This window comes from Lagopus leucura, unplaced genomic scaffold (genome assembly GCF_019238085.1).
Source record: "Lagopus leucura isolate 7727_CA_CO unplaced genomic scaffold, USGS_WTPT01 Super-Scaffold_100073, whole genome shotgun sequence".
Lineage (NCBI taxonomy): Eukaryota > Metazoa > Chordata > Aves > Galliformes > Phasianidae > Lagopus > Lagopus leucura.
Window position 1 is genome coordinate 642,612 of NW_024962314.1, and position 26,746 is coordinate 669,357.

The 26,746-nt window shown below is 56.8% G+C and overlaps 4 protein-coding genes across 6 annotated transcripts in view; all 4 read right to left on the reverse strand.

Annotated features, from left to right (window-relative positions):
- Positions 1-172: 172 nt before the first annotated feature.
- Positions 173-11,694, reverse strand: LOC122188666 (tubulin alpha-8 chain). Of its 2 annotated transcripts, none has more exons than XM_042887164.1 (5): positions 10,929-11,694; positions 5,169-5,391; positions 2,809-2,957; positions 793-1,473; positions 173-562 (listed from the first exon to the last, which is right to left on the reverse strand). In XM_042887164.1, the coding sequence occupies exons 1-5, from the start codon at positions 11,031-11,033 to the stop codon at positions 269-271; spliced, it is 1,452 nt and encodes a 483-aa protein (XP_042743098.1). In that variant the 5' UTR covers positions 11,034-11,694; the 3' UTR covers positions 173-268. The 2 variants fall into 2 exon arrangements, with proteins under 2 accessions (XP_042743098.1, XP_042743099.1); XM_042887165.1 differs by lacking the exon at positions 10,929-11,694 and adding an exon at positions 7,759-7,833.
- On the reverse strand, positions 11,099-12,227 carry RABIF (RAB interacting factor). Its single transcript, XM_042887167.1, has 2 exons — positions 12,043-12,227; positions 11,099-11,956 (listed from the first exon to the last, which is right to left on the reverse strand). Exons 1-2 carry the CDS (start codon positions 12,220-12,222, stop codon positions 11,714-11,716), a joined length of 423 nt encoding a protein of 140 aa, XP_042743101.1. The 5' UTR covers positions 12,223-12,227; the 3' UTR covers positions 11,099-11,713.
- A 350-nt stretch (positions 12,228-12,577) lies between these two features.
- Positions 12,578-24,410, reverse strand: KLHL12 (kelch like family member 12). 2 transcript variants are annotated; one of them, XM_042887172.1, is made up of 12 exons: positions 24,383-24,410; positions 23,958-24,155; positions 21,089-21,242; positions 20,272-20,489; positions 18,381-18,530; positions 17,282-17,396; positions 17,058-17,164; positions 15,989-16,184; positions 15,440-15,598; positions 15,078-15,176; positions 14,171-14,357; positions 12,578-14,078 (listed from the first exon to the last, which is right to left on the reverse strand). In XM_042887172.1, exons 2-12 carry the CDS (start codon positions 24,141-24,143, stop codon positions 13,952-13,954), a joined length of 1,698 nt encoding a protein of 565 aa, XP_042743106.1. In that variant the 5' UTR covers positions 24,144-24,155; positions 24,383-24,410; the 3' UTR covers positions 12,578-13,951. The 2 variants fall into 2 exon arrangements, with proteins under 2 accessions (XP_042743106.1, XP_042743105.1); XM_042887171.1 differs by lacking the exon at positions 24,383-24,410 and having other exon boundaries at positions 23,958-24,182.
- Positions 24,411-24,725: 315 nt separating this feature from the next.
- Positions 24,726-26,746, reverse strand: part of SKIV2L (Ski2 like RNA helicase) — a 10,605-nt gene continuing 8,584 nt past the window's right edge. The window contains exons 16-21 of the mRNA XM_042887117.1: positions 26,668-26,683; positions 26,220-26,430; positions 25,784-25,894; positions 25,422-25,640; positions 25,204-25,344; positions 24,726-24,942 (exon numbers count right to left, since the gene is read on the reverse strand). Of these exons, the coding sequence (XP_042743051.1) occupies positions 24,742-24,942; positions 25,204-25,344; positions 25,422-25,640; positions 25,784-25,894; positions 26,220-26,430; positions 26,668-26,683 (899 nt within the window). The 3' untranslated portion in view covers positions 24,726-24,741. The remainder of the gene's footprint in view (positions 24,943-25,203; positions 25,345-25,421; positions 25,641-25,783; positions 25,895-26,219; positions 26,431-26,667; positions 26,684-26,746) is intronic.

The following is a 26,746-nucleotide window of genomic DNA, read 5'->3' on the forward strand; positions in this document are numbered from 1 at the left end:
CCGACTCTACGTTAGAGCAGTTTGGGAGCAAATATGCACCATTCAAACAGCAGTGCCTTACGGACAGTAACTTCTAGCTGCAGCTGATTACTTTATTCAGCTTTCTCAGAAAGTTGTCTTAGACTATGGACTGTTTGAGTACAGCTGATGAAGGCACAGTGTTTGACACTACTGGATGTCTTAAAGAAGTTTATTCCAATCATTAGACATGATTTACACTGCTAATAAGAAGGCCCTGGAGAAGACCTGCAATTCACTTTGGCTGTGTTCAGTATTCTTCGCCTTCATCTTCTCCATCCATCGAGTCTGTGCCCACTTCTTCATAATCTTTTTCAAGTGCAGCCAAATCTTCCCGAGCCTCTGAGAATTCCCCTTCCTCCATCCCTTCTCCAACATACCAGTGCACAAAGGCACGTTTGGCATACATCAGATCGAACTTGTGGTCAAGACGAGCCCACGCCTCAGCAATGGCTGTAGTGTTGCTCAGCATGCACACCGCCCGCTGCACTTTGGCCAGGTCCCCACCAGGAACCACTGTTGGTGGCTGGTAATTGATGCCAACCTACGGGAGAAGCACAGAAGACCGTGAGTTTCCTCGTAGCATTCAATAGTGACCACAGTCAAAGAAGCCAGAGGAAGCAGCTCTGCACAAAAACATTAAGACTCATTTCTCAACACAAATCAGGTGCCCACCTACACATTTGAATGAGAAAATACACTTAATAAGTGCATTACGGCGATTAGCCTTAAAAACAAAACAAAACAAAGGCTCGTGATGTAACTGAGACTTGCCTTAAAACCAGTAGGGCACCAGTCCACAAACTGGATCGTGCGCTTGGTTTTGATAGCAGCAATAGCAGCGTTGACGTCCTTGGGGACCACATCCCCCCGGTACAGCATGCAGCAGGCCATGTACTTGCCATGGCGAGGGTCGCACTTCACCATCTGATTGGAAGGCTCAAAGCACGCGTTGGTTATCTCAGACACAGAGAGCTGCTCGTGATAGGCCTTCTCTGCTGAAATAATTGGGGAATACGTTACCAACGGGAAGTGGATACGAGGGTAAGGCACCAGATTCGTCTGGAATTCCGTGAGATCCACGTTTAAGGCACCGTCGAATCTGAGGGAAGCAGTAATGGAAGACACGATCTGACCAATGAGGCGATTGAGGTTGGTGTAGGTCGGGCGTTCAATGTCCAGATTCCTACGGCAAATGTCATAGATGGCCTCGTTGTCCACCATGAAGGCACAGTCAGAATGCTCCAGAGTGGTGTGGGTGGTCAGGATGGAGTTGTACGGCTCAACAACAGCTGTTGAGACCTGTGGTGCAGGGTAGATGGCAAATTCCAATTTGGACTTTTTCCCATAGTCAACAGACAGGCGCTCCATCAGCAGGGAAGTGAAACCTGAGCCGGTGCCTCCCCCAAAGCTGTGGAAAATCAGGAAACCCTGCAAACCAGTGCACTGGTCTGACTGAAAGAGAAAATACACGTGTCACAGCAGTGGTACAGGCATCACGAACCCCAAACCAGCCTACTGCAGACTCACGCAGCCACTCAAACTGACGTACCAACGGATCAAGCTTCAGGAAAGTAACATTTAATTCTGGTGCCATTAGCCATGGAAGCATCTCAAAAAAAAAAAACAAAAACAACAACAAAAAAACCCATTCCAAACTGGTATCCTTAGCAGTTTTAAGTCACCAACATACTGGAAGACAACCTTTCCACTTCTTCCTAAGTTACTGCCTCAAAACATTTTCTGCTCCCATTCTCTGCAAGGCCAGTAGCATCATAGTTCTTTGAGTTTTGCCTTGCTCAATAAACTGTCTGACCCTCGCACTGACTGACATTCCCTTCCTGCACAAGATGCAGCAGTGACCCATGCCACAACTACTGCTACAACCCTGCGAGGGCTGTGGGCACGCAGCTTATGTCAGAGACCAGCTGTCAAACTGCATTGCTTCACCATTCTCATACGAAGCCAGGCTGCATTCCCCAGCAGAGTGCTGCACGATGCCTACCTTTATTGCCAGGGCTGACAGGGAGGTCAAACAGCTTCTAGAGGGAAGTTATGACCACATTTCTCGGGTCAAAGTCCAGACTCGGCATCAGAGCCTGCGGCAGCCAAGTTCTCGATACCAGCTTTGATCTGCAGAAGCTGCATCTTTCATAACTCATTTAGCATTCCATGTTAAAGCACCAGAGGTAAACTCTCAAATCTTATGCAATGAGAACACCCTGCCTTTGTGATATTGGTGAAGTACATGCTGGCTGCTCTAGAAAAGGGAACTCTAACCTACGTTGTCATCCTCAGGATCACCACATGAAGAAAGCACCAGGGAAACTGAGCTATCACAGGCCACTGAGATTTATTGGTCTTCTACTGCTGCTACAGTAAAGCTGAGTCAGAAGTTACAACTGAAGGAAATTCAAAGAAAAGCCCAAACCACGTGAGCTAAACCAACTTAACCTTCCTTGCAAGAGCCCCAGCCAGGCCATAATCCCTTCCCAGCAGGAACCGTGCAGATCAGAACATAATCTCATACCCGGCTTTCTGAAGTTGAACACGAAGACATAAAATATTGGGCATCTCATCAGCACTTTAGGCCATTTGAAAGCCCCATCCAACAGGAGTAACTTCAGCAAGCTGAGGATAAGGACGCACGCAAAGTAACCGCACAACTTCCCAACCATGCAACAAGTTAAAGCAGAACTCATAGGCCTATCTGTTTTGACAGCCTCAGCTCCAAATCCTGTAAAACAGGATAAAGAATCTCATCTGAGTGCCTGCAGTGAGAGGCCTTACCAGTTTCCTGATGCGCTCCAGGACCAAGTCAATTATCTCCTTCCCAACTGTGTAATGACCTCGAGCATAGTTGTTTGCAGCATCTTCTTTACCAGATATCAGTTGTTCGGGATGAAAGAGTTGCCTGTATGTCCCAGTCCTAACTTCATCTGGAGAGACAAGAGAGTTTTTTAAGACGTTGCTTTTCCAGGTATGCAGATCCTTCGAGCTTCTGAGGCTGTTCAGACTGAGGTACCTTGCCCTTATTTACAGATAAGAAGGAACTGGTTTTCTTCCTATCAGCAGATGGTGCCCAGTGCCCAGCATAGCCAAAGCGTGGGACACCTGAGAAAATCCACTGCCCAGAAAGCCGCCCCATTTTCACAAGCAGTTTTTCGCTTGCCAGAGCTATTTGCAGCCAGACTACAAAGCAGAATCACTGTGCTGGAGCTGGGGACTCAACTTCTGATGCTAATCTGCAAAGAAGGTCTGAAGCACTGCCTTTCCCCACGTTTCCCAAGTCACCCACACTGCTGCTGCAATGGGCGCTCAGAGCCTGCACTGCTGGCTTATCACCTTCTTTCCTTTCCTTGTGCTTTCTGCCAAGGGCAGAAGGGAATGTTCTAAAGGAACAAACGTTATTCAAATATTACTAGAGCAAAAGTAAACTCCAGCATTAACGGCTCTTGCATGAACAACTTGGAAAATTATGAGGAATAACCCTTGGCTGTGTGTTGAGGCCAGCAGGCAGGAGAACCCAGCTGCCCTCTGCACACCAGCCCCTCGTGTTTGTGTTTCACCACAGGAGATTTAAGTCACTTCCATCAAACTCTGGACAGGTTCCTGCCTTACTTCCTGCAGGAAGCTCTGGCAGCGTTTTACACACCACGCACAGAGCTGGCGCACGCATGCTGCAGTCCTTGCTTTCACCAAGGGCAGCATTTTTAGGAAGCCCCAGCAACCCCCAGTGCTCACACATGGCACCTGTAGGGGTGCTGCACGCAGAGATGTTCTGAGACAGCGCATGCACAGGAAGAATAATCAGAGCAGCAGGACAGAGTGCTGACCCCCAAAGGCCCGCGATGTCACCCTGCTCCTTCAGCACTGCCAGCATTTCATCAGGCGGCCTTTTGCCCATCTCCCATGCTGCACTTCCATCATTAGCGAGCGCTAATGAACACCGCCACGTAGAGCTGCCCCACGGCTCGGCAGCTGCTCCTCCAGCAGCAAGGCACGAGCTCTGCCAGCTACTCTCCCTCACCTCCTTCCTCAGCCTTCCCTGGTTGCTCAGAGCCACCACCCGGCCAGCAGCAGAGGGAGCAACAGCTGTGGGGCTCAGGGAAACTACAGCTGATGAGCCACAGCTCCTGGCAAAGGGTCAAAACGTGCTTTGCTGTGGACACAGCATTAAAGGACATGGTTTAGTGAAGGACTCAATGGGTCAGACTGATGGTTGGACTTCGTGACCTTGAAGGTAACCTCCAACCTAAATGGTTGATTCTGTTTGAATGTTCAGCCTAACCTGCCCAGCAGCCTGCCTCCTGCAGGTCACAGAATGGTTTGGGCTGCTACAATTAAAGTAAGCTGCAGGGAGCCCTCACTCTTGGGGTATATAGGAGTAGCTTTGGCTTTTTCACTCCTTCCCTTCACAACTTTTTATGTATTAAACAGAGCACATAAACACAGCAACTGTACAAGCATAGGCAGCGCAGATCTGAGCACCCAGAGTCGCCACTGAGGGCAAAGACAGCCCCCAGTCTGACTCAGCAGGATTAGTGAGGCACAGACTGGTGACAGAGCAGCCAGCAGCACGCAGTGAGGGTGAGCATGAAGAGCCAGCGCTGCCACAGCAGGGGATAACACTGATTTTCGGGGGAAGGGGGGTGGTCACAGATCGGGGGGCACAAAGTCAGAATATATGTTTAATGTATCTGATTTTAGATGTGCAATTGAGATTCATTTCCTCAGACACAGCAGGACAGAGGCCAGAACAGTGCTTTGAAAAAGCAGAGGAATAATGCTATACACAAGAAATCTGCTTAATGAGGTATATTACAGCTGTCTAAAAAGGCACCTGTGTCTACTCAACATCCCACTCCGTGTGCTTTCAAGAGGTTCTAACTATCTTCTGCAGCAAAAGCATGTGGCATGTTCAGAATTTAATTCTGCAGGTTGGCAGAAGGTGGTGTTTAATCCTTTGGAGTCCTACTGAACACAGAGCCAAGCGCCCCCCATTACCAGGAAGCTGTAGGCAGCCTTTCTGCAGTAAGAATTCAAAGCCCCAAAGCACTTCATGCGTCAAGGAATGGATCCCTTGGGCAAAGCGTGCAAGTTAAATCCAACCTGGCACTACAGTCTCCTGCGTACATCGCTGTATTTACCTATCACTGCTGGCTCCAGGTCCACAAACACAGCACGAGGGACGTGTTTTCCTGCTCCAGTCTCGCTGAAGAAGGTATTGAAGGAATCATCGCCTCCGCCGATGGCTCTGTCGCTGGGCATGGTCCCGCTGGGCTGGATGCCGTGCTCCAGGCAGTACAGCTCCCAGCACGCATTTCCAATCTGCACGCCGGCCTGACCCACGTGGACTGAGATGCACTCACGCTGTGGGAAGGAAAAGCTTGGATCACTGGCAGAAACAGCAGCTTGTTTACAAAACATTCAGCACACACAGCTTGGGCTCCCATATTGCAAGGCTGTTTGAACATTGCCCTTACTGTCTTGGTGTTAAGGGCACCGGGCACAAACTCAGAAGGACAAAAGATCCTTTCAGCCACCCACCTGGGAAGACCCTTTGGGACACTGTCATCTTTAGACTCATCTCTCCTCTATCTTCAACCAAACCGGGAGAGCTGAACTCATCTGAGCCCTTCAGCCAACGTTTGTGATCACAGGCAGTGATTTAGATGAACTGATGACTGCATGTCACTGGCCTAAGCCTCCAGAAAAACACCCCTGCACTCCAAGCCCAGAAGCCAGAGGGAGTGAAACCTCCCTAAGATCCATGGCATCCACCATCCATCTCGGTTAATGCACATAAAATCAGAAAAAATACCCCGATTGCTTCAGGGAGCTCCACCAGGAATCCTTCCCTAAGCAAACCCTTCCTGTTGCTGCTGAAGCCTGAAACAGGCCCCACATTGCACTGCTGTATGAGTGCTAAACTGAGACAGAACAAAATTGGGCCTCGTTTAAATTGTGCCAAAACAGGAAGATCATCCATAGCAATTTACAGATTCCCAAGGTGCATTTGGCATCCAGAGCACGCCAGCTTCCTTCACATTGCAGCACACAGCTCTGAACACCAGGAGCCAAACCACAACTGAACCAGCTCCAAGCTCCTGACCTGTGGCATTTCGCATCCTTCTTTTTACCAACTTCTCGTTCTGACGGAGCAAAATGCAATCTACAAGAGCTGAGCACAGGACAGCTTTGAGTCAGTCACACTGGACTACTCAGGCCCTATGAGTGGGTGATACAAGTTGTTCCCTAACAGTGCAGGGTAGCGGGACCTGGAACAAATGCAAGAAAGCACGAGCAAATTCTCTATTTCCTTGGGAGCTCCACCTTCAGAAATCACAATCTATTTGCTAAAGAACAGCGCTGTGGTTGAGAACACACGATGAAGAGGTGAGAGCAAGCCCCATCTCAGCCGTACATTCAGACATACAGTTTCCAGAAGAGCAATCCACAGCCTTGCTGCAGCCAACCACACAAAGCTGCTGCCAGCCCACTGCTCTCCAGGGCCACAGCTTCATCCCCGTCCAGGTGGGAGCAGTGGGCCTTGCAAAGCACTGCCATGGCAGAGGACAGCCAACTCACACAGCAAAGAAAGCAAGAGGAAAAGCAGCTTCAGCACACAGCCCAGCAAGGCTGTGCTGTCCAAGAGATGCCAGGTCACAGCAATGAGGTCACGCTGCCCTTCAGGACAGCCCATGGCTCTTTTCTCCGCTGAGAGGGAAAATACAGAATTAATTCCCCCACTTCAGCCTCACACCTGCAGTGACACCTACTGCTGAGATGCGCTTTGTTAGCAAAGCTCCCAGGCAGCTGCGAAGGTCACCGACGGGACGCGTAGGGACCAGCGTGCCCCCAAAAGGTGAGACGTGGAAAAGGTCGAAATAAATATCAGCTTTCCAGCAACAAATGAACGAGTGGCACTTCTTGAAATGACACCAAGCAAGGCCGTTCGTTACAAAGAAAGCCTCGGCCTGGGCAGCACAACCGTAGTGCCGCGTTGAACACGTGTATGTTTACTTCGTGCAAGCAGAAAGTCCAGCACCGAGGGCAGAGCGAGCGCCGTGCCCAGGTTCGAACAGGGCTGCAATGAACTGGGAGGCAGCGCTGCAGGAAGGACCCCGGGGCTCCTGCACAAAGCACTCCGCACGCCCAGCAAGATGCTGCATCTCAACGAGGCAAAGGACGCGCGGTGCTGCAGGAGCTCTGCTGAGCGCGGCTGGGAGCCGAGCGGGGCGGCAGGGCGGGCTTCACCGCGACGGGAGCCGTCACTGCCGGGCTGCAACGCGAATGTCAGCGGTTACGGATATCCCGTGAACGCAGAACGGGGAAAACGGGGAGAACTGGGAGCGACTCCCGGACACGGAGCGGCACCGGGAAAAGCGAACAGCGGAACAAAGGCGCGGAGCGGGGCACGGCGAGCGGCGGCAGGACAGACGCACAGCCGGACGGACGCCGACCCGCCGCTCCCCCCGCGCCGCCTCCCCCCAGCGCTGCCGCCCGCCGCTCTCCCAGCCCCGCTCTGGAGCCTCCCGGCTCGGCGCCGCCATGTTCTGAGGAGCCGCCACCATTTTGGGACGAGGCCCCGCACGGCCGCCGCTCCCCGGCCCGCCCGCTCCGTATCCGCACACCGCGGCAGACCCGCGCCTCCCGCCGCGCACGGGCGGAGCCGCCCCGCCCCTCCACGCCGCGCGGAGCCGAGCAGCGCCGGCTGCCGCCCCTCCCCCCGCTCACCATGGCTTCGGGCCGGCAGCGCTGAGAGCGACAGACGCGCGACGGGTCTGAGCGGCACCGCAAACGCGGCCGACCTTCCCGGGACGGTTTATATAGCGAGAGGGACGGGGCAGCCGACCCCCCGCGCGTTGCTCATTGGTTCAGCCTCGTGCAGAGGCGTCACCCCTTCGCGGTGCTATTGGGGAGTCCGCGAGGCGAGATGATCCGCTCAACCAATCGGAGACGGGCAGCGGCCGAGCGGGCCGCGCCGTTGGGCCGCAGGTATGAATTTCAACTTATTGCGTTAACTATTGGTCGATTCATAAAGAGGGGCGGGGACGGGGCGGGGCTTCGCCTTCCCGCCAACGGAGGCCAGCGCCCATTTTGTCACCTCTGGCGCTGGGCGCGCTGCTCTGAAGGCGAGCTGAGAAGACTTAAACGCAAACGGGCGCGTAGAGACCACTGAAATCTGTGCACCTGGAGTCAAAATGCCCCAACTCAGGCTGGGTGTTAACAGGAGAAGTGTAAAAACGATTCAAAATCCCTGCCGCGTTTCTTAACGTTTATAAATCAGCAAAGAGATGCTTTGTGAGCAGCACAGCAGTGAAATTCGGGCAGCCGCTCCTCCCTCAGCCGAGCTGCGCTTTCCAGGGCAGGACGCGAGCTTTAAACAATGACAAACGGGACGCTGTTTTCCCGAGCAGAAGGCATCCGTGCACATTTCCAAAGCAGCCCTCATGTGCCAGATTCCAGAGCAAGCGGAGCTGCGGCCAGCCATGAGCTGGATGCACCGAGAAAGACGCTGCTAAGCACGGCCCAGCAGAGCCAGCAGCTCCAGGGCAGACGAATGGATGCCTTCAGCAGCACCGGCTCTCAGGGCTCCTCCAGCTGCTGCTGAACGATTGCAGCAGGTTCCCTCTGGCAGCGCTCCGACAGCAGCACAGCGGCTGCCTGCCTTCCTCCAGGGAATGTGGAGACTGCTGGAAGATGAGGAACATGAAACGGAACAAATGCAGCTGATTCAGCACTGCCTGCTGCTTCCCCAGTGAGAATCCTGGATAAATCATGGATAAATGCACCTGCGATTCTTATAGCATGGTTTCTTGCCCCAGAAATGCCAGCTCCTATTGACACCACAAATGGCTCCGAAAGGCATTTCAAGGACAGGCTGCCTGCAGTTCTGACCTGTCCTGCCAGACAGCACTCACCCAGGAGGGCAGGCTGCTGGAAAACCTCCACTCTGCCTCTCATCGCTTTGTCCTCCTCTGGCAGCTGAGCTCCAGCTGCTTTGGCAGAACATGAGCTGCTTTTTGGCCCAGGTGCATTCATGGGATTGGTGTCAGCCCTGAGCTGCTCACAGCTGTGCCAAGGAGAGCAGAGCATTTCTCCGGGCAGAGGCTGTATCTGAAGAGTTCACACTTTAACCAAAGGCAAAATCAAAGCCCCCAGAAAGTGACCACGAGGTGTTTGACCACAGGACACCCCTGCCAGGAGCCACTGCCATTCACACAGCACACTGACACCCAGGTATGCAGGACTGAAAGCTGTGCTGCCAGCACTCTGCAGGTTGAGCTGTGCCATTCCAAATGAAATATTAGGAGAATGATGCAAGAACCAAATTCCCTGAAGGGATTCCTGGTTTCCTCTTCAGAAGGAAACTCAGCCCTGGTGACCCAGAACCCTTCTCCCCCCACTTCCCTGCCTCACCAGCACCAGCAGTTCCCAGCACATCTGTGAGAAAGCTGCGCTTTCAGAGTGGGGCTGGCGAGCAGCACAGCATGGAAGAAGTATTTACACTGAGATGCAGAAGAGGAGTTGGTTAAAAGGAGCGTAAAGCTGGCTTTTATCAAAATCTTCTCTCTGCACTTTTATGGCAAACTCTGCTCATCTGCTGTGGTTTCTTTCCATGTTCCCCAGCAGCTGCAAAACACTCGGTGGTTTTAGGCAAAATACTTGGTGGTTTTGTGCTCCTTTGATTCCAGGCTTTGTTGTAACCTGGCTTTGCAGGAGGCAGGGAAGCATTTCCCTGCACTATTTGTTTAAGGACCCTGAAGCTATTTCCTATTATTTCCTTCCCTCCTACTTTGCTTGTTCCTGCCAAGGAATGTAATGTTAGGCACGTAAAATAACACTCACAATCTTCATAATACATTTCAGATATCCCAAACACTCACACCTCGTAAAAGCTGCCTATGTGGAAGCAGCAGTACCCGATTACAGAGCTCTGCTGCTCTGTGAAAATAAGCAGTGCGACTTAGGCAGGAGAGAGAATACCAGTGCTGCACTCCTAGCAGAACTGCCCTGTTTGCATCCATCCACCGCCCCTCTCTGAGCCCTGCTGAGCCCCTTGTATTGACACGTGATGGCAGCAGGCTTCTTTCCAGGTTACCAATAAAGCTGCCACCACCCGCAGCAGCTCCCAGCATCAGGACACCACGTGCACAACTCTGTGGGAGGTGTTATTTAGCAAAGCTGATATCCACAAGATGTTGCAAAGATGAAAGTATTGCACAGATGCCAAAGGTACGCCCTCCACCCACCCCTTCCTCCCATTACTAAACCTGGACTGCCCACAGCAGAGGTCTGTGGCAGAATAACCAACATATTGGCTGCTTTACTTTTCTATGATGGCACTTTTCTGATACTAACAGTGCAGGTGCTCAAGCACTGGGAAAGAAAGGACTCATTTCTCCCTCCTCCACTGTCATCAAACCAGAACAGGTTGTCATTTCTGGATAACCTCCCTGAGGCTGTGCCTGCCTCAGGCCAGCAGATGGTTTAAAAGAGAAGCGAGGGAAAGTCTGTCCCACAGCCCTCAGGAGTGACGCCGTTGGTCTCTGCCCCCAGCAGACTGTGGCTGTGAACACACAAATTCATCATTGCCAGTTGCACCTCAGCTGAATCGGTACCAAAAGCGTTTAGCAGCACAGCATGCTGCACACGTACTGCAGACAGGCACGTCCTCTGCAGGCGTGACCCACAGCTACCCGTAAAGCTGCTGCGTTATTCACACAAGGGTTTGCAAACCAGAACACAGACTGGGCTGCAACCACCAAAAGATAAAATGCTGTGAGAACCAGAGCTGCTGCGGGCTCCTGCAACACGCAGCCAGGTTTGTGGCCATCTCTGAAGAGAGGCCACTGCTGGAGGCAGCATCCCAGCACTGCTCCTGCCAGCAGAAGGGAACTTACCTCCCGTTTAATGTGCGCGCAGCTCTTCTGACATTCTTCAGCTGTGAGACACTGAATCATCACACTCTGCTGATCCAAGTTCTTTTCAGGATGGAATCTCTGCATTCCTCCTTCCTGAACGCATTGCCATCCTGCGTATTTTCTTTATTTGCCACTCCATCAGCCTGTGCTGCCCAGTATCTGCATCTCGTTTTATTTCCAAGTACTCAGTTAATAAAACCACACCAGTTAAAACACCCTTACACACACTTTAGGTACCACATATTCTTACAGGTTACAGTTGTCAAGTAGGGCGAGATTTTAGAGAACCTAAATGTTAAGGTCTGGGGCAGGGAACATCAGCAGAGGACACAGCCTGACACCTGCAGCGTCCCCGGCCGTAGGTCAGACACCTCACGGATCAGCACAGCAGTCCTCTCCTCCTCCTGCTCTGCCGGGGCTGTGCCACAGACCAGTCACCCCACAGACATCCCAGCACATTTAGAACGGCCACGACACAAGGAGGAGTGACAGAGCGGCTGTGAAGACCCGGCACGGCTCCCAGCACGCGTGGCACCGAGCTGCCCTGCAGAGCCACCCTGCTGTGCTGCTCTGCAGCTCTGCCAGCAGCGCTGCCACTCCCACGTGGGCAGAGCCGGCTGTGCCGTGTGTCCTGCTGTGCCGTGTGTCCTGCAGTCCGGCGGTGGCCGAGGGGCACGGTGCCACTCCGGGGCATCACACCGGTCCTTGTGCTGTCCAGCAGGGATGCACCCTGCGCTGCCAGCCGTCCCAGCCCCGCGCCGCTGTCACTCGTGGGCCACGCGCTCCAGCGCCACGTAGAAGCTGTCCTTGTCGTCCACGCAGTGCCAGCCGATGGGCCCGGCCTCGCAGTCGGCGCACACCAGGAACTTGACGTTGCCCACGTCGCGGGTGAAGCCCACGTTCTCGAAGGAGAACATGTCGCGCACCAGCCAGTGCTCCCGCACCACGTCCCCGTCGCTGCCGTCCGCCGTCGCCGCCGCCTTCTTCCTCATGGCGGGCAGCAGCAGCTGCGGAGAGCACCGCGTCACCGCCCCGCCGCCAGGGGGCGCCCTCCGCCCCGCCCCTCCCGCCTCCCCCGACCGCTCCCCGGTACCTCGCGGCAGGTGAAGGTGGCGGCTCCGGGCAGCAGCACCCGGGATCCGCAGCGCTGGCACAGCACCGCCTTCAGGTTCCGGCCCTGCGCACACACCAGCCCGGCCGATCCCGGCGCGGCTGCGGGAGGAGAAGAAGGAGGCGCCGCCGCCGGCTCCATCTCCGCACAGGCCGCCGCCATGGCCGCGCAGGCGCAGCCGGGCCGCCGCCCGGAGGGCGGAGCTGAGCGGTGACGACGGCGCGTGCGCAGCGCTGAGGCGGGCACTCGTGGCTGGGGGCGGGGGCGCGCGCTCGGCCCGTCGCCGCGCCGCGCCTGCAGCCCGGCCACGGAGGGAGTGGGAAAAGCCGGCGGAGCCGCCGAGCCCCGCTGGGTTCGTGCACTGCGCTTCCCGAGGACGGAGCGTTTGCTCTGCACCGCCCGGCCCGTGAGCTGCGGGATGAAGGCAGCGCTGGAGGCGGCCGCGTGGGCTGAGCGGGCGTCCGCGACGCAGGGAGTCGATGAACGTCCGCAGGGCACGGAACAGAAGGTGAATTCCTTCTGGCTCAGGAAATATTTTATTCTTTATGTTTTCAATAAAAAATAAACATAGGAAACAAAACCACGGAACACTTGTGTAATAGAAACAAACGCAGGTCAGAGCGTTGGCTGAAAGTGCATACTTAAGTCATGCTACCACGTCCCTGCTCCCACCCTGTGCCCAAGCCGGGACCAGCAGTAAGCTCGAGGAGCAGCGCTACGAGCTCAGGCAGAGGAAAGCCTGCGGGCAGCAGGAATGCGGGGCGGTGCTGGGAGCCGTGCTGGGAGCGCTCCCGGAACCGGCAATGGGACGCCGTGCTGGGGCTCAGCCTGTGGGGCGGGCGGCGGACAGCTGGGGGGCAGGGAGGGCAAAGCTGAGAACGTGGGGGCAAAACAGAACCCTGGATGTGACTCCAAAACAGGGCCGGTAGTAGGGAAATCCTAAGTAACAGGAAAACCAACACCATGAATTGAGTTACAGCCTGACGGGGGCGCAGCGGGCAGACAGCGCTCCAGGGAAGAACCAGTTCATCAGCAGGGACTGAGCAACCGCATCGCCGTGCCCCGGCCTCGGGCTGCACGTCAGCCTCCCCGCAGGGGTGGGAGCAAAGGCACCGCCTTTGGCAGCAGGGCTCCTGTGGCCAGAAAATGCAGCTCTTTGCAGCTGGGACTGTCAAGCTTTTCAAGGGAAGTACGATGCGATGAACCCTGCCATTACAGCACAAATGCCACAGCGCTGCCTTTATGCCAGGCAGTGGATTTCCCTGCCCTCTGCCCCTGCAGCCTCAGGCTTTTGGGTCTCAGTAGTTGACAGCTTCAGTCCGCGACTCCTTGCGTGCAGAACCTGCAGCGCAGGACCCCTCACACACACACGTGCTCGTCCAGTTTGGCTCTGCACTGACGTGTGCTTGAGGAACGAGTTGAGAACATTCAGTATGTATAGGATGATTGGAAGCGGGAACGAAGAGCAGCTGGATTCCACCCGCACGCATCCACGGGACTGAGAGCAACCGGAGCACCCAGCCGCTCCTGCAGCGGCCGCAGAAACCACCCAGCTGTGTGCATGTCCTCACATGTGCTCACCAGGCCGGCTGATGCCAGCTGGGGGCTGCTCTGCTCTGCTGGGAAAATGAGCCACAGGAACAGCAGAAAATGCAGCTTCTCTCGACCCACTTCACCACCTTCCTCCAGCTTCACACAGAGCCCCTGACTTCAAATGACTGCTGAGATCACACGATTATGCACATGCTCTGGTCAAAGCAGCACAGAAAGCTGCCGTTCTGGTGCCTACTTCCACAGCATCCGCAACTCTCAAAAACAGTCACTGCAAATCACTGGGGACTCTTCTTGCAGCAGGCAGTACTGGGGAAGTGCTTTGTAAGCTCTCTCCAGATCACTTCTCCCGAAGGACGCAGACCCCGGCGTCACAGCGCTGCATCCCCAGGGAAGTCACCACTTCCCAGCTGTCGATGATGGGATCGTAGCACTCAATGCTGCTCAGCAGTGAATTGCCATCGTAGCTGCAAGGACAGAAAGTCACTGTGTCACTTCGAGTCACTCACACCTCCCGACACACAGAGCACCTTCCCTCTGGCCCACGGCCGCCTCTTACCCTGCTATTGCATACAGCCTTCCCCGCAGCACGGTGGCCCCCACGTAGCAGCGGGGGGTGGTCATGCTGGTTACAGTGGTCCAGGAATCGGTGCGGATGTTGTAGGCTTCCACAGAGGAGAGATGCGCCGTGCCATCGAACCCACCAACAACGTAAATGTGGTCGTTCAGCAGAGCCACTCCAGCACCTGCGGAGAGAGGAGGACAGAGGGGTGCTGGCAGAGCTGTGCCCAGCGCTGCCACTCCGTAACTCTGCCAACTTCTGCTCAATTTCCAGTTGGGGGAGCCACCAGCTGCAGCCAGGGCAGCAGGAGCAGCACCAGGTGCTCAGCTGCCTGTAAGATCTGCTGTGCTCAGCTGCCTCACTAAGAGCAGTAATGCTGTTGGCCCAAACTGGGGGTGTGGTGACGGCAGAACTGTGCTGCCAGCAGGGTGCAGGGCAGCCCCAGGCACCGCAAGTAGCAGAGGGCACGGCAGCAGAGCATGGGTAAAAAGGAGCTGCAAGAAACAAGTTCTGAGATGTAACTTTCTGCAGAAGGAGGACTCGGACTATACTTTTCTCCTAGATCCTGATGCCAGGCTTGAAGTTCAGATAGGACGCCAAGCAGGAAAGAGAAGCTGCAAGCTCCAGTTGGCCGTGTAATGCTGTCTTAGCAATGCTGCTCTCTGCTGTCCTGGCTGCCCAGGGGATGAGGCCCAGGGCTTCCCCCAGCACCCCTGCAGCTAACAAGTGCTGCCTTTGCACACTGTCCCATTACTTCACACACAATAGCTGCTGCTGGTCCTTGTCAGTTCCTAATTAGGGCAGTCACAGCAGACTTACCCTTTCCCTGCAGCCTACAATGCCACACTCACACTCCTTTATGGCTCCTCCTCCCGGGGATCTAAGCCAGCACGTGAGCTCCTACCTGAGCGCTTTGTGGCCATCGGTGTGACGTTAGTCCAGTGTCCCGTGTGGGGATCGTACCTCTCCACAGAATTCAGGATGTTCAGCCCATCGTAGCCACCTGAAACACAAGAGAGGAGCAAACTGTGGGCCTGATTTCTGGACAAGTTTTCTGCGCAGAGAGCAGTAATGTGCCTGGTTCAGCCTCAGCACAACTCACAACACACCAGTGCAGAGCAAAGAGGATCTGTGCAGCACTCCCAGCCAGCACAACCACCGCACCGTGCAGCGCTGCCTCGCAGTGCGCGGCTGCCACCCCACCGAAGTGCAGCACGGCTTCCAGGACCGGCGCTGGCTCAGGATCTGCTGCCTGCAGGCACCTACCGAGGCAGTAGATAACTCCATTGGCCACAACAAGCCCCGCTCCTTCCCGTGCTGTCTGCATGTCTCCCAGCATGCTCCACTGGTCGATGTTGGGGTCGTAGCGTTCCATGCTGGTGTGGCGCCGGCTCCCATCGAACCCACCAGAAACATAAATCATATCTGCAACGACAGAGCAGGGCTGGGCTCAGCAGACCGAGCACCAAACGTGCACGTGGAGCACAAAGCCCTCAGACGGAGCAAATCTACAGCGTGGACTGCAAAATGCAGCAACCACAGCAGAGCTCAGCACGTTTGAAGCTGAGACAAATGCAGACTGCTCACCCTCACGGCATCAGCCCGCCTGCAGAGCCGGCCAACCAAACCCAGAACCCAGCCAGCCCTTCCAGCTGCTTATCCGCCATGAGAGCTCCCCCTCCTTGAGCTCCTGTTGCTCAGAGCACAGCGGCACGAAGAACGGAGACGCGGCACGGCTTCCATCGCTGTATCCCAGCAAAGAGCTGCCAGACCTGCAGGACCCCAGAGATCCGCCCCGCGCTGCCCAGCACGCACCTCCCAGGGTTGTGGCTCCCGCCAGCCCGCGCCGCACATTCATGGGTGCCACGGAGTACCAGATCCCATCCTCATCCGACGTGTAATCCAGGCACTCCACGGAGCTGAGGCGCGAGCGGCCGTCGTAGCCCCCGATGACGTAGATCCGGTCGTGCAGGGACACGGTCGCCACGTAGCGCCTCTTACGGGTGATGCTCTGAAACGGTGCACAAAAGCAAAGGGTCGAAAGAAACGACCCCTGTGCATGCAGAACAACCGCCGTTCTCCTGTCCCATCTTTGCTGCCTTTTTGCAAAGCGGCGCACCGAGGCAGAGGCACGCGATGCTGTGGATTTTAGGGATCCGGCTCTGGCTGAAGTGCAGCAGCACTGCTTTCTGCAGCTTCTGCTCCTGTGCCCAGGTCTCCCTGCACAGAAGTATTCTGCCTCAAATGTCAGCTTATCTCCTGTCACTGCCGAATCCCTGCACATCCTGGAGGTGTGCACGCCTCCCACCGCTCCCTGTCAATGGGGAAACGTGGAGGCTACACAGATCTGATGGATGCAGCTGAAGCTTTTGGCCTCCCAAAAAAAGAACTGAATTTTGGGAGACAAAACTAGTGGTAACAAAGAAGCTCTGCACTACTCCATACTGATACAGCTGCTTTTAAGACCGCAGTGCAGAAGCTCTTAATAAATCCCATCGCACTCAGACCCAGTGTGAGCAGGGATCACACAGCTCACACGAAGCAGCGCTGACCCCAGTGCTCCTACTGACATCCCACACATCACCTCCAGACTTCGCAGCTCATCACCCCTCAGTGACAAAACGTGCTTCTCTTCAGCTCTCGCTCCCACAGCAGAGATGCGTTCTCTGCAGGCTCAGCCCAGCAGACATGGCAGCAACCTCTTCCACAAAGCTTTCTCAGTAAATCTTTACACGCAAAGCAATTCCAGCATTTTCTGCATACTCCCCCACGACCCAAAGGAGCTGAGGACAGCCCACAGTGGTTACATGGCCAACGGCACGCGGCCAACGTTTGATGTCAGCCCGCCCCGTTCCACAAATGATGGTCAGAAAAGATCCCTTACAGGCAAGAAACTCCACTCCTGGGTCTTCGGGTCGTACTTCTCCACGACGTCGATGGGTGACTGCTGGCTGCCAAAGCCACCGATCACAAGCAGGACTTCGTTTGCTCCTGCAGCAAAAGGAAGGCCAAAGCCACGTCAGCCCCTGTGCAGCCGTTTTATCACAGCACCGAGGCCCTGCGTGGCACACACAGCTCCTGCCGCTCCCTGCACCCCACACCGCTCACCCAGACGGGCTCTGGTCCTGGGTCCCTGCATCTGGCTCCGGAGCTCGGGACGGAGATGGAATTTCTTTGCTTCATCCACGAGGTCTCTGCACTGCAGGCTGCATCGGATGAACGGCTGCAGAAAAACAGTGGTCACTGATAACTGTGGTCTGTGCTAAGATCTCCCAGGAGCTGCCTGGGGCTGTGCAAAGACACGCAGGGATGGATGGCAGCTAAGAAGATACAGCTCACCTCATGTGGCGCTGCAGATTGCAGGATAAAATACCATACGCTGGAAAAGTGAGGAAAATCGAATTCTGCTACACGTAAGTCAGCTCAAATCCATTTGAGGAGGGAGCAAGGGCTGAGGTGGGCCTGGCTGGGTCTGCCCCACAGCCTCAGCTCAACATGTGTCTGCCAGAGACACAGCATGCAGCAAAGCACAAACTGCACTGCTCTGCCATTAGCTGTGCATGGAACACCCTGCTGCGAGCAGACTTGAGAAGCAGGGAAGTCTCCTCCAGAAGCAGCTGTGGCACAGCAGCCCCAGCACTGCCTCATGTCCTCCTCGTTCCCCAGCTGGGCCTGGACCAACCTCACCTGCAGCTCCACCTCAGTTCCCTGTGGGGGTTCGGTGCTGTATGGGAGCTGCTGAGTCACGGCCTGAACCCCTGATTGTCACCTGAGGCGAGTGCTGAGTCAGGCAGAGGAGCGCAGGTGAAGGCAATGCAGCTGTGCTGCCGGAAGGGGGGAGCCTGGCTGCACCTCTCCTAGACCCATTTAGGAGCTGGCTGCCAGTGGGGAAGGATCTCTGCTGGAGATCTGCTCTGCTGGAGTTTTGTGAGTGAGCCCAGGACAGGGGTAAGCTTTCTATCTATTCTCTTTTGGTTGTCATTATCTGCTTTGCCAAACTCTCTTGTTTATTTCGTAATTATAACATCTTCATGTTCATTGGTATACAGGTGCCATGTGCTGCTGCAACGCACCAGGACTGAACTCACTGTGCTCTGCTGCCAAACCTTGTGCCGGATCAGTGCTGTTTGTTTGGAATTTAACTTCCATTGCAAAAGCTTAACGGCCTCATCTCATCATCCACACTTTGGTTTGCTTCTGCCCATACCTCAGTGTCAATGACATCCGTGATGTAGCGCGGGGTGAGGAGCGGCATGCGCACGTACTGCAGCAGCTCCGGCAGCGACGCCTCCCGGTCCTTCTTCGAGTGCTTCACCCAATTTATAACGGCCTCAAATACAGGTTCTTCTGAGTCCACCTGCAGGAAGAGGCACACGTTGCTCAGACAGGAGAGCAGCAGCCTGCGGCCAAACGGACAGCCCTGAGCACAGGACAGAGCCCAGCAGCAGGGAGCGCAGCAGATCTAAGCCTGCTGTGGGTGAGAAACTGGGCGTCAGCATCACAGCCAGGGCTGCGCTGACAGGAGCCCAGCTGGCAGTGTGGGAGCGGGCTCTGCCCCTCTGCCCTGCTCCCCGGGACCCCCAGCATGAGGACGTGGAGGCCCAGAGCCCACGAGGACGCTCAGAAGATGGAGCACCTCTCCTGTAGGGATGGCCTGAGGGGCTGCGCTCCTTCAATGTGGGGAAGGGAGACCTCACAGCAGCCTTTAATAATTAAAGAGAGCTCATCAAAAAAGAGGGGGAGAGACCTTCTAAGTGGGCCTGCAGGTAATGGTTTTAAATGAAAAGAGAGCAGGTTTATGTTAGGTGTAAGGAAAAAATTCTTCACCATGAGAGCAGTCTGGATGAGGAGCTGCGAGATCTGGTTTAGTGCTTGTGGTAGCAGTGCTGATGAGAAGCCGGTTGGACTGGATGATCTTATAGGTTGTTTCCAACCGTGTGATTCTATGATTCTGTGACTTCTATGACAGGCGGTGAGGCAGCAAAACACAGCGTGAGGAGGAGCAGGGCTGCCCCATCCCCAGCACTGCTCCCAGGCAGGTGGTGAGCGGGCGGTGTGACAAGGACTGGGGGCCGATCCCTTCCAACACAAAGCCTTCCCAGCCCTGGGATCCCTGGCTGCCCAGCAGCTCTCACCACAACCCACGCAGATCAAACCTCAGCACTGAAGGCACAACTGTAAGGACCCCAGCCCTCCCCTGCACTGAGCACCACCTGTGTGCAGCCCCCATTGCTGCCCTGCGTGCTCCTTTCTAAGGTTTGTTAACAACAGATCAGCTTGGACGAAGGCCGCTTCTGCTGCAGCCTTTCAGAGCACACATCCACGTCTCTCCTCTGCTCAGCCCTTTGCAGGGCTCTGAGGAACTCGGGAGATTCTGATGACGGCCTGCTCCAAGGAGCTGTGAGCTCTGAATAACGACTCGATCACTTCTTTTAGGGCTGAAGCAAACACCACCTCTTGTTGGAGTCCAGCAATAACAAAACGGACCAGTTCCTATTCTCAGGGAATGTTCACCTTATGTCAGTTCTCAACAAAATACACGCTCATAGAAGACTTGGAAAAAAAATCTGACAGTTGCCAGCCGTGCCGTAACACCTCCAGAAACCAACTCTGAGGGGTCAAAGTCTGCACCAAAACTCAGGGGCAAAAACACCTTTGTGTAACCGCCTGGAGCAGCGCCTGGCAGCAGCACTGCGCCCTGTGCAAGCAGAAGGGCCGCATGCTGCAACGGCACGCGCTCCTCGTGCTGCTGAGTAACAGCACAGCGGTCTGCAAACAGAAATTAAAGTCCTGTGGGTGTTTCTGAACTGCGGGCACTGAGACAACGCATGGCTGTAACCTCCTCCAGGGAGAGGGGGAGGAGGGGGAAGCGCAGTGCATGGAGGCAGCGGTGTGCAGCCCTGAGAGCACGCGCTCAGACACAGCGGCTGCATCGCCTTGGTGTGAGGTTATGGGGCCAAAGGAAAGAGGAGAACCTTCCTGCAAAGCGAACTCCCAGCTCAGGAGGGACGGTGAGGCTCTCTGAGCACTGCGGGCCGATTTCCGACTGCTTTCAACACTTTGCATCTTTGCAGAGTAATGATACGTTCAGGTTTTACCTGAATTTCATCACACTTGATGAGCTTTTCAACCTCTTCTTGATTTAAGAGGATAAACTCTTCGTGCTGAACCACCTCTGGAAAATGTTTCTGGCTGAAGACCTCTGCAGCTTGCATTAGATCAACACAATTGTGTGTCTCAGCAAAATCCCGAATGCCCAAACAATTTGATGGATCCAGCTGGCTTTCTAGAAACTCACAGCAAGCTTGTTTCACACCTACGAAAAATCAGAGGGGTGAATGAGCACTGAACACATCCTGTCATCCTCTGCTTGGGGAAGGGCTTCAGTACAGGGAAGCTGGAAACAGTAAGGACAGACCGACTGAACAACAGTGGAACAGCACCACACGGACACGCGTGCAAACGGCTCTGCTGAGGGGCACAGCAACACCGAGCAGCAGGAGAACTGCTTGGGCTGTTTGTGCCTGCTGTGCTGAACCCCCTCCTCCCCCAGGTTGAATCCCATACTGATAACTGAGAGCAGAACTCCTAAAGCAGAAGCGCCGTGGCTTTGCCCAGCTGTGAGCAGCTAATCACTGGCAAAGCCAGGCGGCATCGGGGCTCTGCTCTTACTGTCAGCAGGCAGTAATAAGTGACAGCAGCACAAAGCGTGGAGAAAAGAATCCATCCCACTCTTTCTCTAGAAGGGTCAGCTCTGCTACACCGAGAGCAGCGTGCAAAGCACAGGAGAAGTCTGACACAAGGTGAATGGCTCCAAGGCCCGGGCCGAGCACAGCGCAGAGGCATCGCAGTCATGGGAGGAACAGCAAACCTCAAACCACAGACACCTGCAGCCCGCCCAGCACTCAGCATTACCTTTCAGCTGCAGCAGGCACGCTGCTGGGAGCAGCTCCTGGACGTTCTCTACCGTCACGTGAACGGTTTCTGTGTACACAAAATCCAGCAGGATTTCCATGGTGGAAGCTGTCAGCCCCTGGATGTCCACGTAGGGTTTGTCCTTCTCTGAGAGCTGTAAATCAGAGAGGAGACAGAGCTCATTTTTCAATCATCTGGCCAAAAAGACACCAGTGCTCAGCAGGTGCTAAAAAAGTGAGATTCCAACAGAACTCCATCTTTTCTGTCCTTGTGCTCACCAAAAGAAGAGGGAGGAGAAAATCCCCCTGGAGAACACAGGGACAGATGAGCCGCAGAGCAAAGCAGAGTCTGTTACGCGTGTGGAAGACGTTCCAACGGCGCTGCAGAATGCACAAACTGCACCCCGAGCCAAAGGCTGCACATCATTCCTGTGTGCTGCCCACTGCGCCACGCAGGGACCCCGAGCTGTGCAGGAGGAGGGGATCCAGGGATCCTTCCTGGGCTGCGCACGTGGGGCCAAGCGCGGCATTCGGGGCTCTCACTCCTCTGCTCTACGCCCCAACCCGCACAGAAAGCTTCCCAACCATTCCACCCATCCACCCTATCAGCTCATGGTTAAAGTCCCTAAAAAGGATGACTATCTGCAGCCCATGAAATTCAGAGTTAAACGGGATTTTAACTTCAATATCAGAAACTAAAATCGGAGTGCATGCAGTGATGGCATTTAAGCAGTGCTGACTTCATCCCCTTGCTGTTCTGTCACCTCCACAGTGTCACTTCAGAACAATTGCTTTCTCTGAGGACCCCTGCCCTCTGAGCCAACCTGTGGAACAGTGGACTGCAAGCATCCACTGCGTGAGAACCCCTCTGTGCAGAGCTGACACCCCACCAAGCAGCAGCTGCAGGCACAGCACCCCGTGGGGGCTCATCAGCACCCTGGCAGCAGGACGTCTCCACGCAGCACAGTGCAAAGCCGATCCCTTTGTGCATCAGTGCAAGCACAGCTCACATGAAAGCTCCTCACTTTTCTTGCCAAGAATGAGAGTGAAGTTGGTTGCAGGCACACTGAGCGAGGAGAATGAGTGATCAAAGCATCACCACTTCGCTTTGGAAGTGCCACCACAGGGGATGGGAGGGGGGATCAGAGCAGACACAGAAACTCCCACAGAGGCATTTGGTGACCCAGCAGCAGAGCAGAGGTCACCGCTGAGACTGAGCCACTCCTGCACTGCAGGGACCGCGATCAGCACCTGCAGAACCTCACAGCACCCACAGAACCTCACAGCACCCGCAGCCCTCACGGAAGGACAGACTGCCCTGCTGGGCCCACAGTGCTGCAGGTGCCTGTGATGCGTGAGAGCCCGGCTCAGACAAAGCGCTCCCAAAACAAGACTGAGCCGTCCGGTGTCACCAGAGCCCAGAAGTGACCGGACCGGATGTTTGCATGACTGCAACACGCAATGCAGATGGAAGCTGTTCCTGTCCTGTCTGCGTGCTTAGAAATAAGAGGATAGGAGTTACTGGGTCTTTGTGACTAGCAGCCTTTCCAATTACTTCATGTATTGTATGTGAGGCAGAAGAACACGGGATCCCAGCACCATACCTTAAAGACCCCAGAGCTGACTGTGACACAGAACGTCCCACCAGGACTCTGAGCTCCAGAGCACACAGGCCGTATTACAGAGCTGCATTCCAAACGCATTCCTAGTGCATCCCATGCAGCACAACAGCGTCAGAAAGCCATCAGAGCACCCAGGGCAGCACCATTCCATAGGAAATGACTTTGCAGACACCGCGTGCTTCACCCCGGATGCCCGAGGCGGCTGTGGCACACAGCACTGCCATCCCCCAATCCACCCCCAAATCACAGGACTTGCTGTGCAGGAGTGTGGCCGTTCCCAGGGTTCAACCCAGCATTTCAGAACTGCACCTCGTTCCACTTTCTTATCCAAGCCCACTTCTTGACTTTGTCCTCGCTGCTGCAGATACACACAGAGTGCTGCAATAAACCCCTTCAGCTCCCTGCGGACAGGGAATGCTGGTGTGACTGTGCTGCTCTGAGGGACGCTCACGGCACAGACCATGGGCTCGGGTCAGACAGGACCTTAAGGACCACTCGGTTCAAACCCCTCCATGGGCCTGGTATGAATCCCAACGTGACCAGAAGTTGCTAATTTTCACAATTAGAAGAATAGTTCTGCATGGTCCAGGGAAAACAGGAAGGAACACAAAGCCCAAAGACCTCAGAACTCGCTCTAAGAGAAGACAGAGCGGTTTCTTTCTGAGGTGAGCCAATGAGGAGCTCTTAGCACACCCTGTGATCCGTGAACTCATCCCAAGGCAGAAATGGTGCAGCTGCAATACAGCACAGAGGGGCTCTGCTGCAGCTCCCACCGACAGCCCTCAGCACTGCACGGAGGGAGCAGCTCTGCTCTATCCTGAAGGAATGCAGAGACACAGGCAGAGCCACTGCTCAGGGGGATCCAGAGCCACATCCCAGTGGGACCCAGAGGGATCCCAGCCCATTTCCAAAAGGATCCAGAAGGATCTGCATCCACCACCCAAAAGGGATGCAGCGGACCCAGAGCCGCCGTCCAAAGGGATCCAGAAGGATCCCGGCCCACCGTTCAGAGGGACCCGGAGATCTGAAGCCATCGCCCAGGGGGATCGACAGCCGGGATCCAGGCCGACATCAAAAGGGATCCGGGGGACGCACAGCCGCCACCCAAAGGGATCCGGAGGACCCGGCCCGCCGTCCACACGGACCCCCAGGGCCCAGCCCACCTCCCGGACGGCTCCGGAGGACTCCGGCCCGACGCCCGCACGACACGGGGAGCAGCCCGGGCCGCGCCCGCCGCCCCGCACCGACCTCGCTGGTGAACATGGCGCAGAAATAGTCGCTGCAGGCGGCCAGCACGATGCGGTGGGCCGGGAAGTCCTTGTGCTCCACGCGCAGCGTGACGTCGCACAGCGTGTTGCTCTTCCGCAGCGCGTTCATGGCGTTGAGGATGGACTTGGCGTGCGAGTTGGTCATGATGTCCTTGGGGGGGGCCATGGCGCCCGGCACCTGCGGGCACAGCCAGCACGGCCACATGTCACGGCCCGCCGCCGCGCCGCCAGGGGGCGCCCTACCGCAGGCGGCCGCCGCCGCGCCGCCCCTCCCTCCCCCAGTCTCTGCCTCGCCGGGCCGGGCCGCGCCGCCCCGGCGCCCGCGGCGTCCCTCTGGTCCTCCCGCCGCCCCTCCGACCCGCAGCGCGGCGCCCTCGCGACGCGGCGACGTCCGCCCGCACTCACCGCGCCGCGGGGAGAGGTCCCGGCCCGCACGGCGCGCCTCCCCCCTCCCCTCCCTCTCCTCGCCGGGCGCGCTCTGATGACGTCACGATGCGGCGCGGCGGGACGGCACCACCCGTCCCGTGGTTGCTCGGCAACGCGCCGCCGGAACTGCGCGGAGGGCGGCACGGCGCACTGCGGTCACCGCCGCCGGGTTCGATCGGCGGGCGCGGCGCTCACAGCACCGGGAGCCGCCCCGCCCCCGTCGGCCGCAGCGTCGCTCAGCCACGGGCCGTCAGCGCCGTCCCCACCCCCGCCGTTGCCCGAGCGCCGCGCGGGGAAGGACGGAGCGCAGCGCTGCCTCGCGGCGGATCCCGCGGCCTTTATTGAATGTAGAGACTCGCGGCGAAGACGATGTCCCGTTTGATGCAGCCGCTCGCCGCCTCCATGGTGGCCGCCAGCCCCGGGTCGCCCAACATGCGCGCGGCGCGGCGCAGCTCCCGGCACAGCTCCTCCAGGCGCTGAATGCAGCGAACCACCGCGCCCTCCTGCAGCGGAGCCAGGGCGGCCAGAGCGGCGAAGGGCTGCGGGGGAAACGGGGGGAAAACGGGGGATGAGGGGGGGGAAGGGGGGAACGAGGCCCCAGAGCGAAACGGAGCAACCGTGACGGTCCGGAGGCCGTGGGGAATGGGGGAATCCCAAAGGGGAATGGGGGGATCGGGGGCTGCCTCTGGGTAACGGAGAGTCCAGAAGGGAACGGGGGGCTGTGTGGGTCGGGAGGGTTCACGCGGCTCTGGGGAACGCCGGGGGCGTCTGTGGGAGTAGGGGGGTCTGGGGAGGCTCACCATGCCGCGCGCCCACTCGTACACCACCTCGGCCAGCCCGAAGCCGAACTGCCCCACGTAGTCCTCGGCGCTCTGGGGCAGCCCCCACTCCTCCTGCAGCCGCCCCACGCGCTCGGCCACGGCGCGGATCTGCTCCATGCCCTGCGGACGCAGCCCCACGGAGCTCCGCTCAGCCTCCAGCAGCCCCGCGGAGCCCCCAGCCCCCCCAGAGCCCATACCCGCTGCAGGTTGGGAGGCAGTTTTGGGGGCGGCTCGCCCCGGCCCGGGTGCACGGTGCAGGACAGCAGCGCGGCCACCTCCTCGGGGCGCAGCGGGCTCAGCACGTTGCCCAGCAGCAGCTCGGTCAGCAGCAGCTCGTGGCAGCTCAGCAGCGCCGCCACGCGCCCGGGGAGCTGCACCGCACCGCCGTCGGCCACGTAGCCCAGAGCCTGCAGCACCTGTGGGCAGAAACTGGGGCTCAGCCCCGCAGAGACCCCGCGGCGGCAACAGGCGAACCCACCGAGCGCACGGGTGGACCCACGTAACGCTATGGGCGAAAAGAGCCACCGGGTCAACCCGGAGGGACACGAGGGACACTCACGCCCAGGCGCTGCCGGTACTCGGGCAGCAGCAGCAGGGAGCGGTCGGACAGCTGGTACTGGAGCTGCTCCACCTGTGCCTGCAGCCGGCGCCGCGCAGCGAACTGCGAGTACTGCGGGACACACAGCCACGGTGGAGGAAATTGGCAACAAATAAAGGAGAACACAGCCCCAAAATGGACACAAGCAGGGTCAGGTGAACCCAGAGACCCAGATGGCCCCAGTAATTGATCAAATCGCACAGAAATGACCCCAAATGATCCCCAAACAGCCCTGAGATGGCCCCAGTGACCCAAATCCGTCCCCAAATAACACAAAACACCCCAAATGACCCCAAGATGACATCGAAGGATCCCAAAAACCAGCCCAAAAGCGCCCCAAACAACCCCAAAAGACACCAGAAGAGCTCCAAAATGACCCACCCCCCTCACTCCGTACCAGCTGGGGAAAGCGGGGGCCGTGCACACAGCGAAACCCCCCCAGGGCCGCCCCCAGGCTTCGGGCACGGGCAGCTGCCTCCACGGCAGGGGGGTCCCGCAGCTGCAGGGCTCCCACTGGGTCCAGCAGGGGCAGCCCCCCCGCAGCCGCCCCTGCCATGCGCAGCAGCTCCTGCAGGGCTGAGAGCAGCTCGGGGCTGGGGGGGTCCTTCCTGGAGGAGATGAAGGGGGAACAAAGTGCCACAGTGCCCCAGAACCCCCAGGGACACCCCCTAAAAAAAGCCCCAAAACAGCCCCCTGCCCCCCAAACCCAGCATCCCCAGAGGACCTGCCCAGGGACCCCACAGCTGTAAGGATCCCTCCCCCCAGTAACCCTAATTACCACAGTGGATTCGCTCCCCTGCCCAGGGACCCCAATATCCATCCTCTCGCAGGGAACCAATACCCACACGACCCCCCAATAACCTTCAAATAGTGGAGAGCCCCACCCCCCCGAGGACCCCAACAGCCAGAGACCCAAATTAACCC

Excerpts from the sequence above, each read along its gene's own strand:
- KLHL12 (XM_042887171.1), bottom strand. The coding sequence starts at position 24,182 with ATGTGGCCGTGCTGGCTGTGCCCGCAGGTGCCGGGCGCCATGGCCCCC. Across the intron at positions 17,397-18,380 it reads CGGATGTCATTGACACTGAG|CCGTTCATCCGATGCAGCCT; the intron begins GTATGGGCAGAA and ends GTTTTTCTGCAG. Across the intron at positions 14,079-14,170 it reads AGGCTGTATGCAATAGCAGG|CTACGATGGCAATTCACTGC; the intron begins GTAAGAGGCGGC and ends CTGTCCTTGCAG.
- RABIF (XM_042887167.1), bottom strand. The coding sequence starts at position 12,222 with ATGGCGGCGGCCTGTGCGGAGATGGAGCCGGCGGCGGCGCCTCCTTCT. Across the intron at positions 11,957-12,042 it reads CCACCTTCACCTGCCGCGAG|CTGCTGCTGCCCGCCATGAG; the intron begins GTACCGGGGAGC and ends TGCTCTCCGCAG.
- LOC122188666 (XM_042887164.1), bottom strand. The coding sequence starts at position 11,033 with ATGCAGAGATTCCATCCTGAAAAGAACTTGGATCAGCAGAGTGTGATG. Across the intron at positions 5,392-10,928 it reads GCGCGCACATTAAACGGGAG|CGTGAGTGCATCTCAGTCCA; the intron begins GTAAGTTCCCTT and ends TCCTTCCCACAG. Across the intron at positions 2,958-5,168 it reads CCTGGAGCCAGCAGTGATAG|ATGAAGTTAGGACTGGGACA; the intron begins GTAAATACAGCG and ends TTGTCTCTCCAG.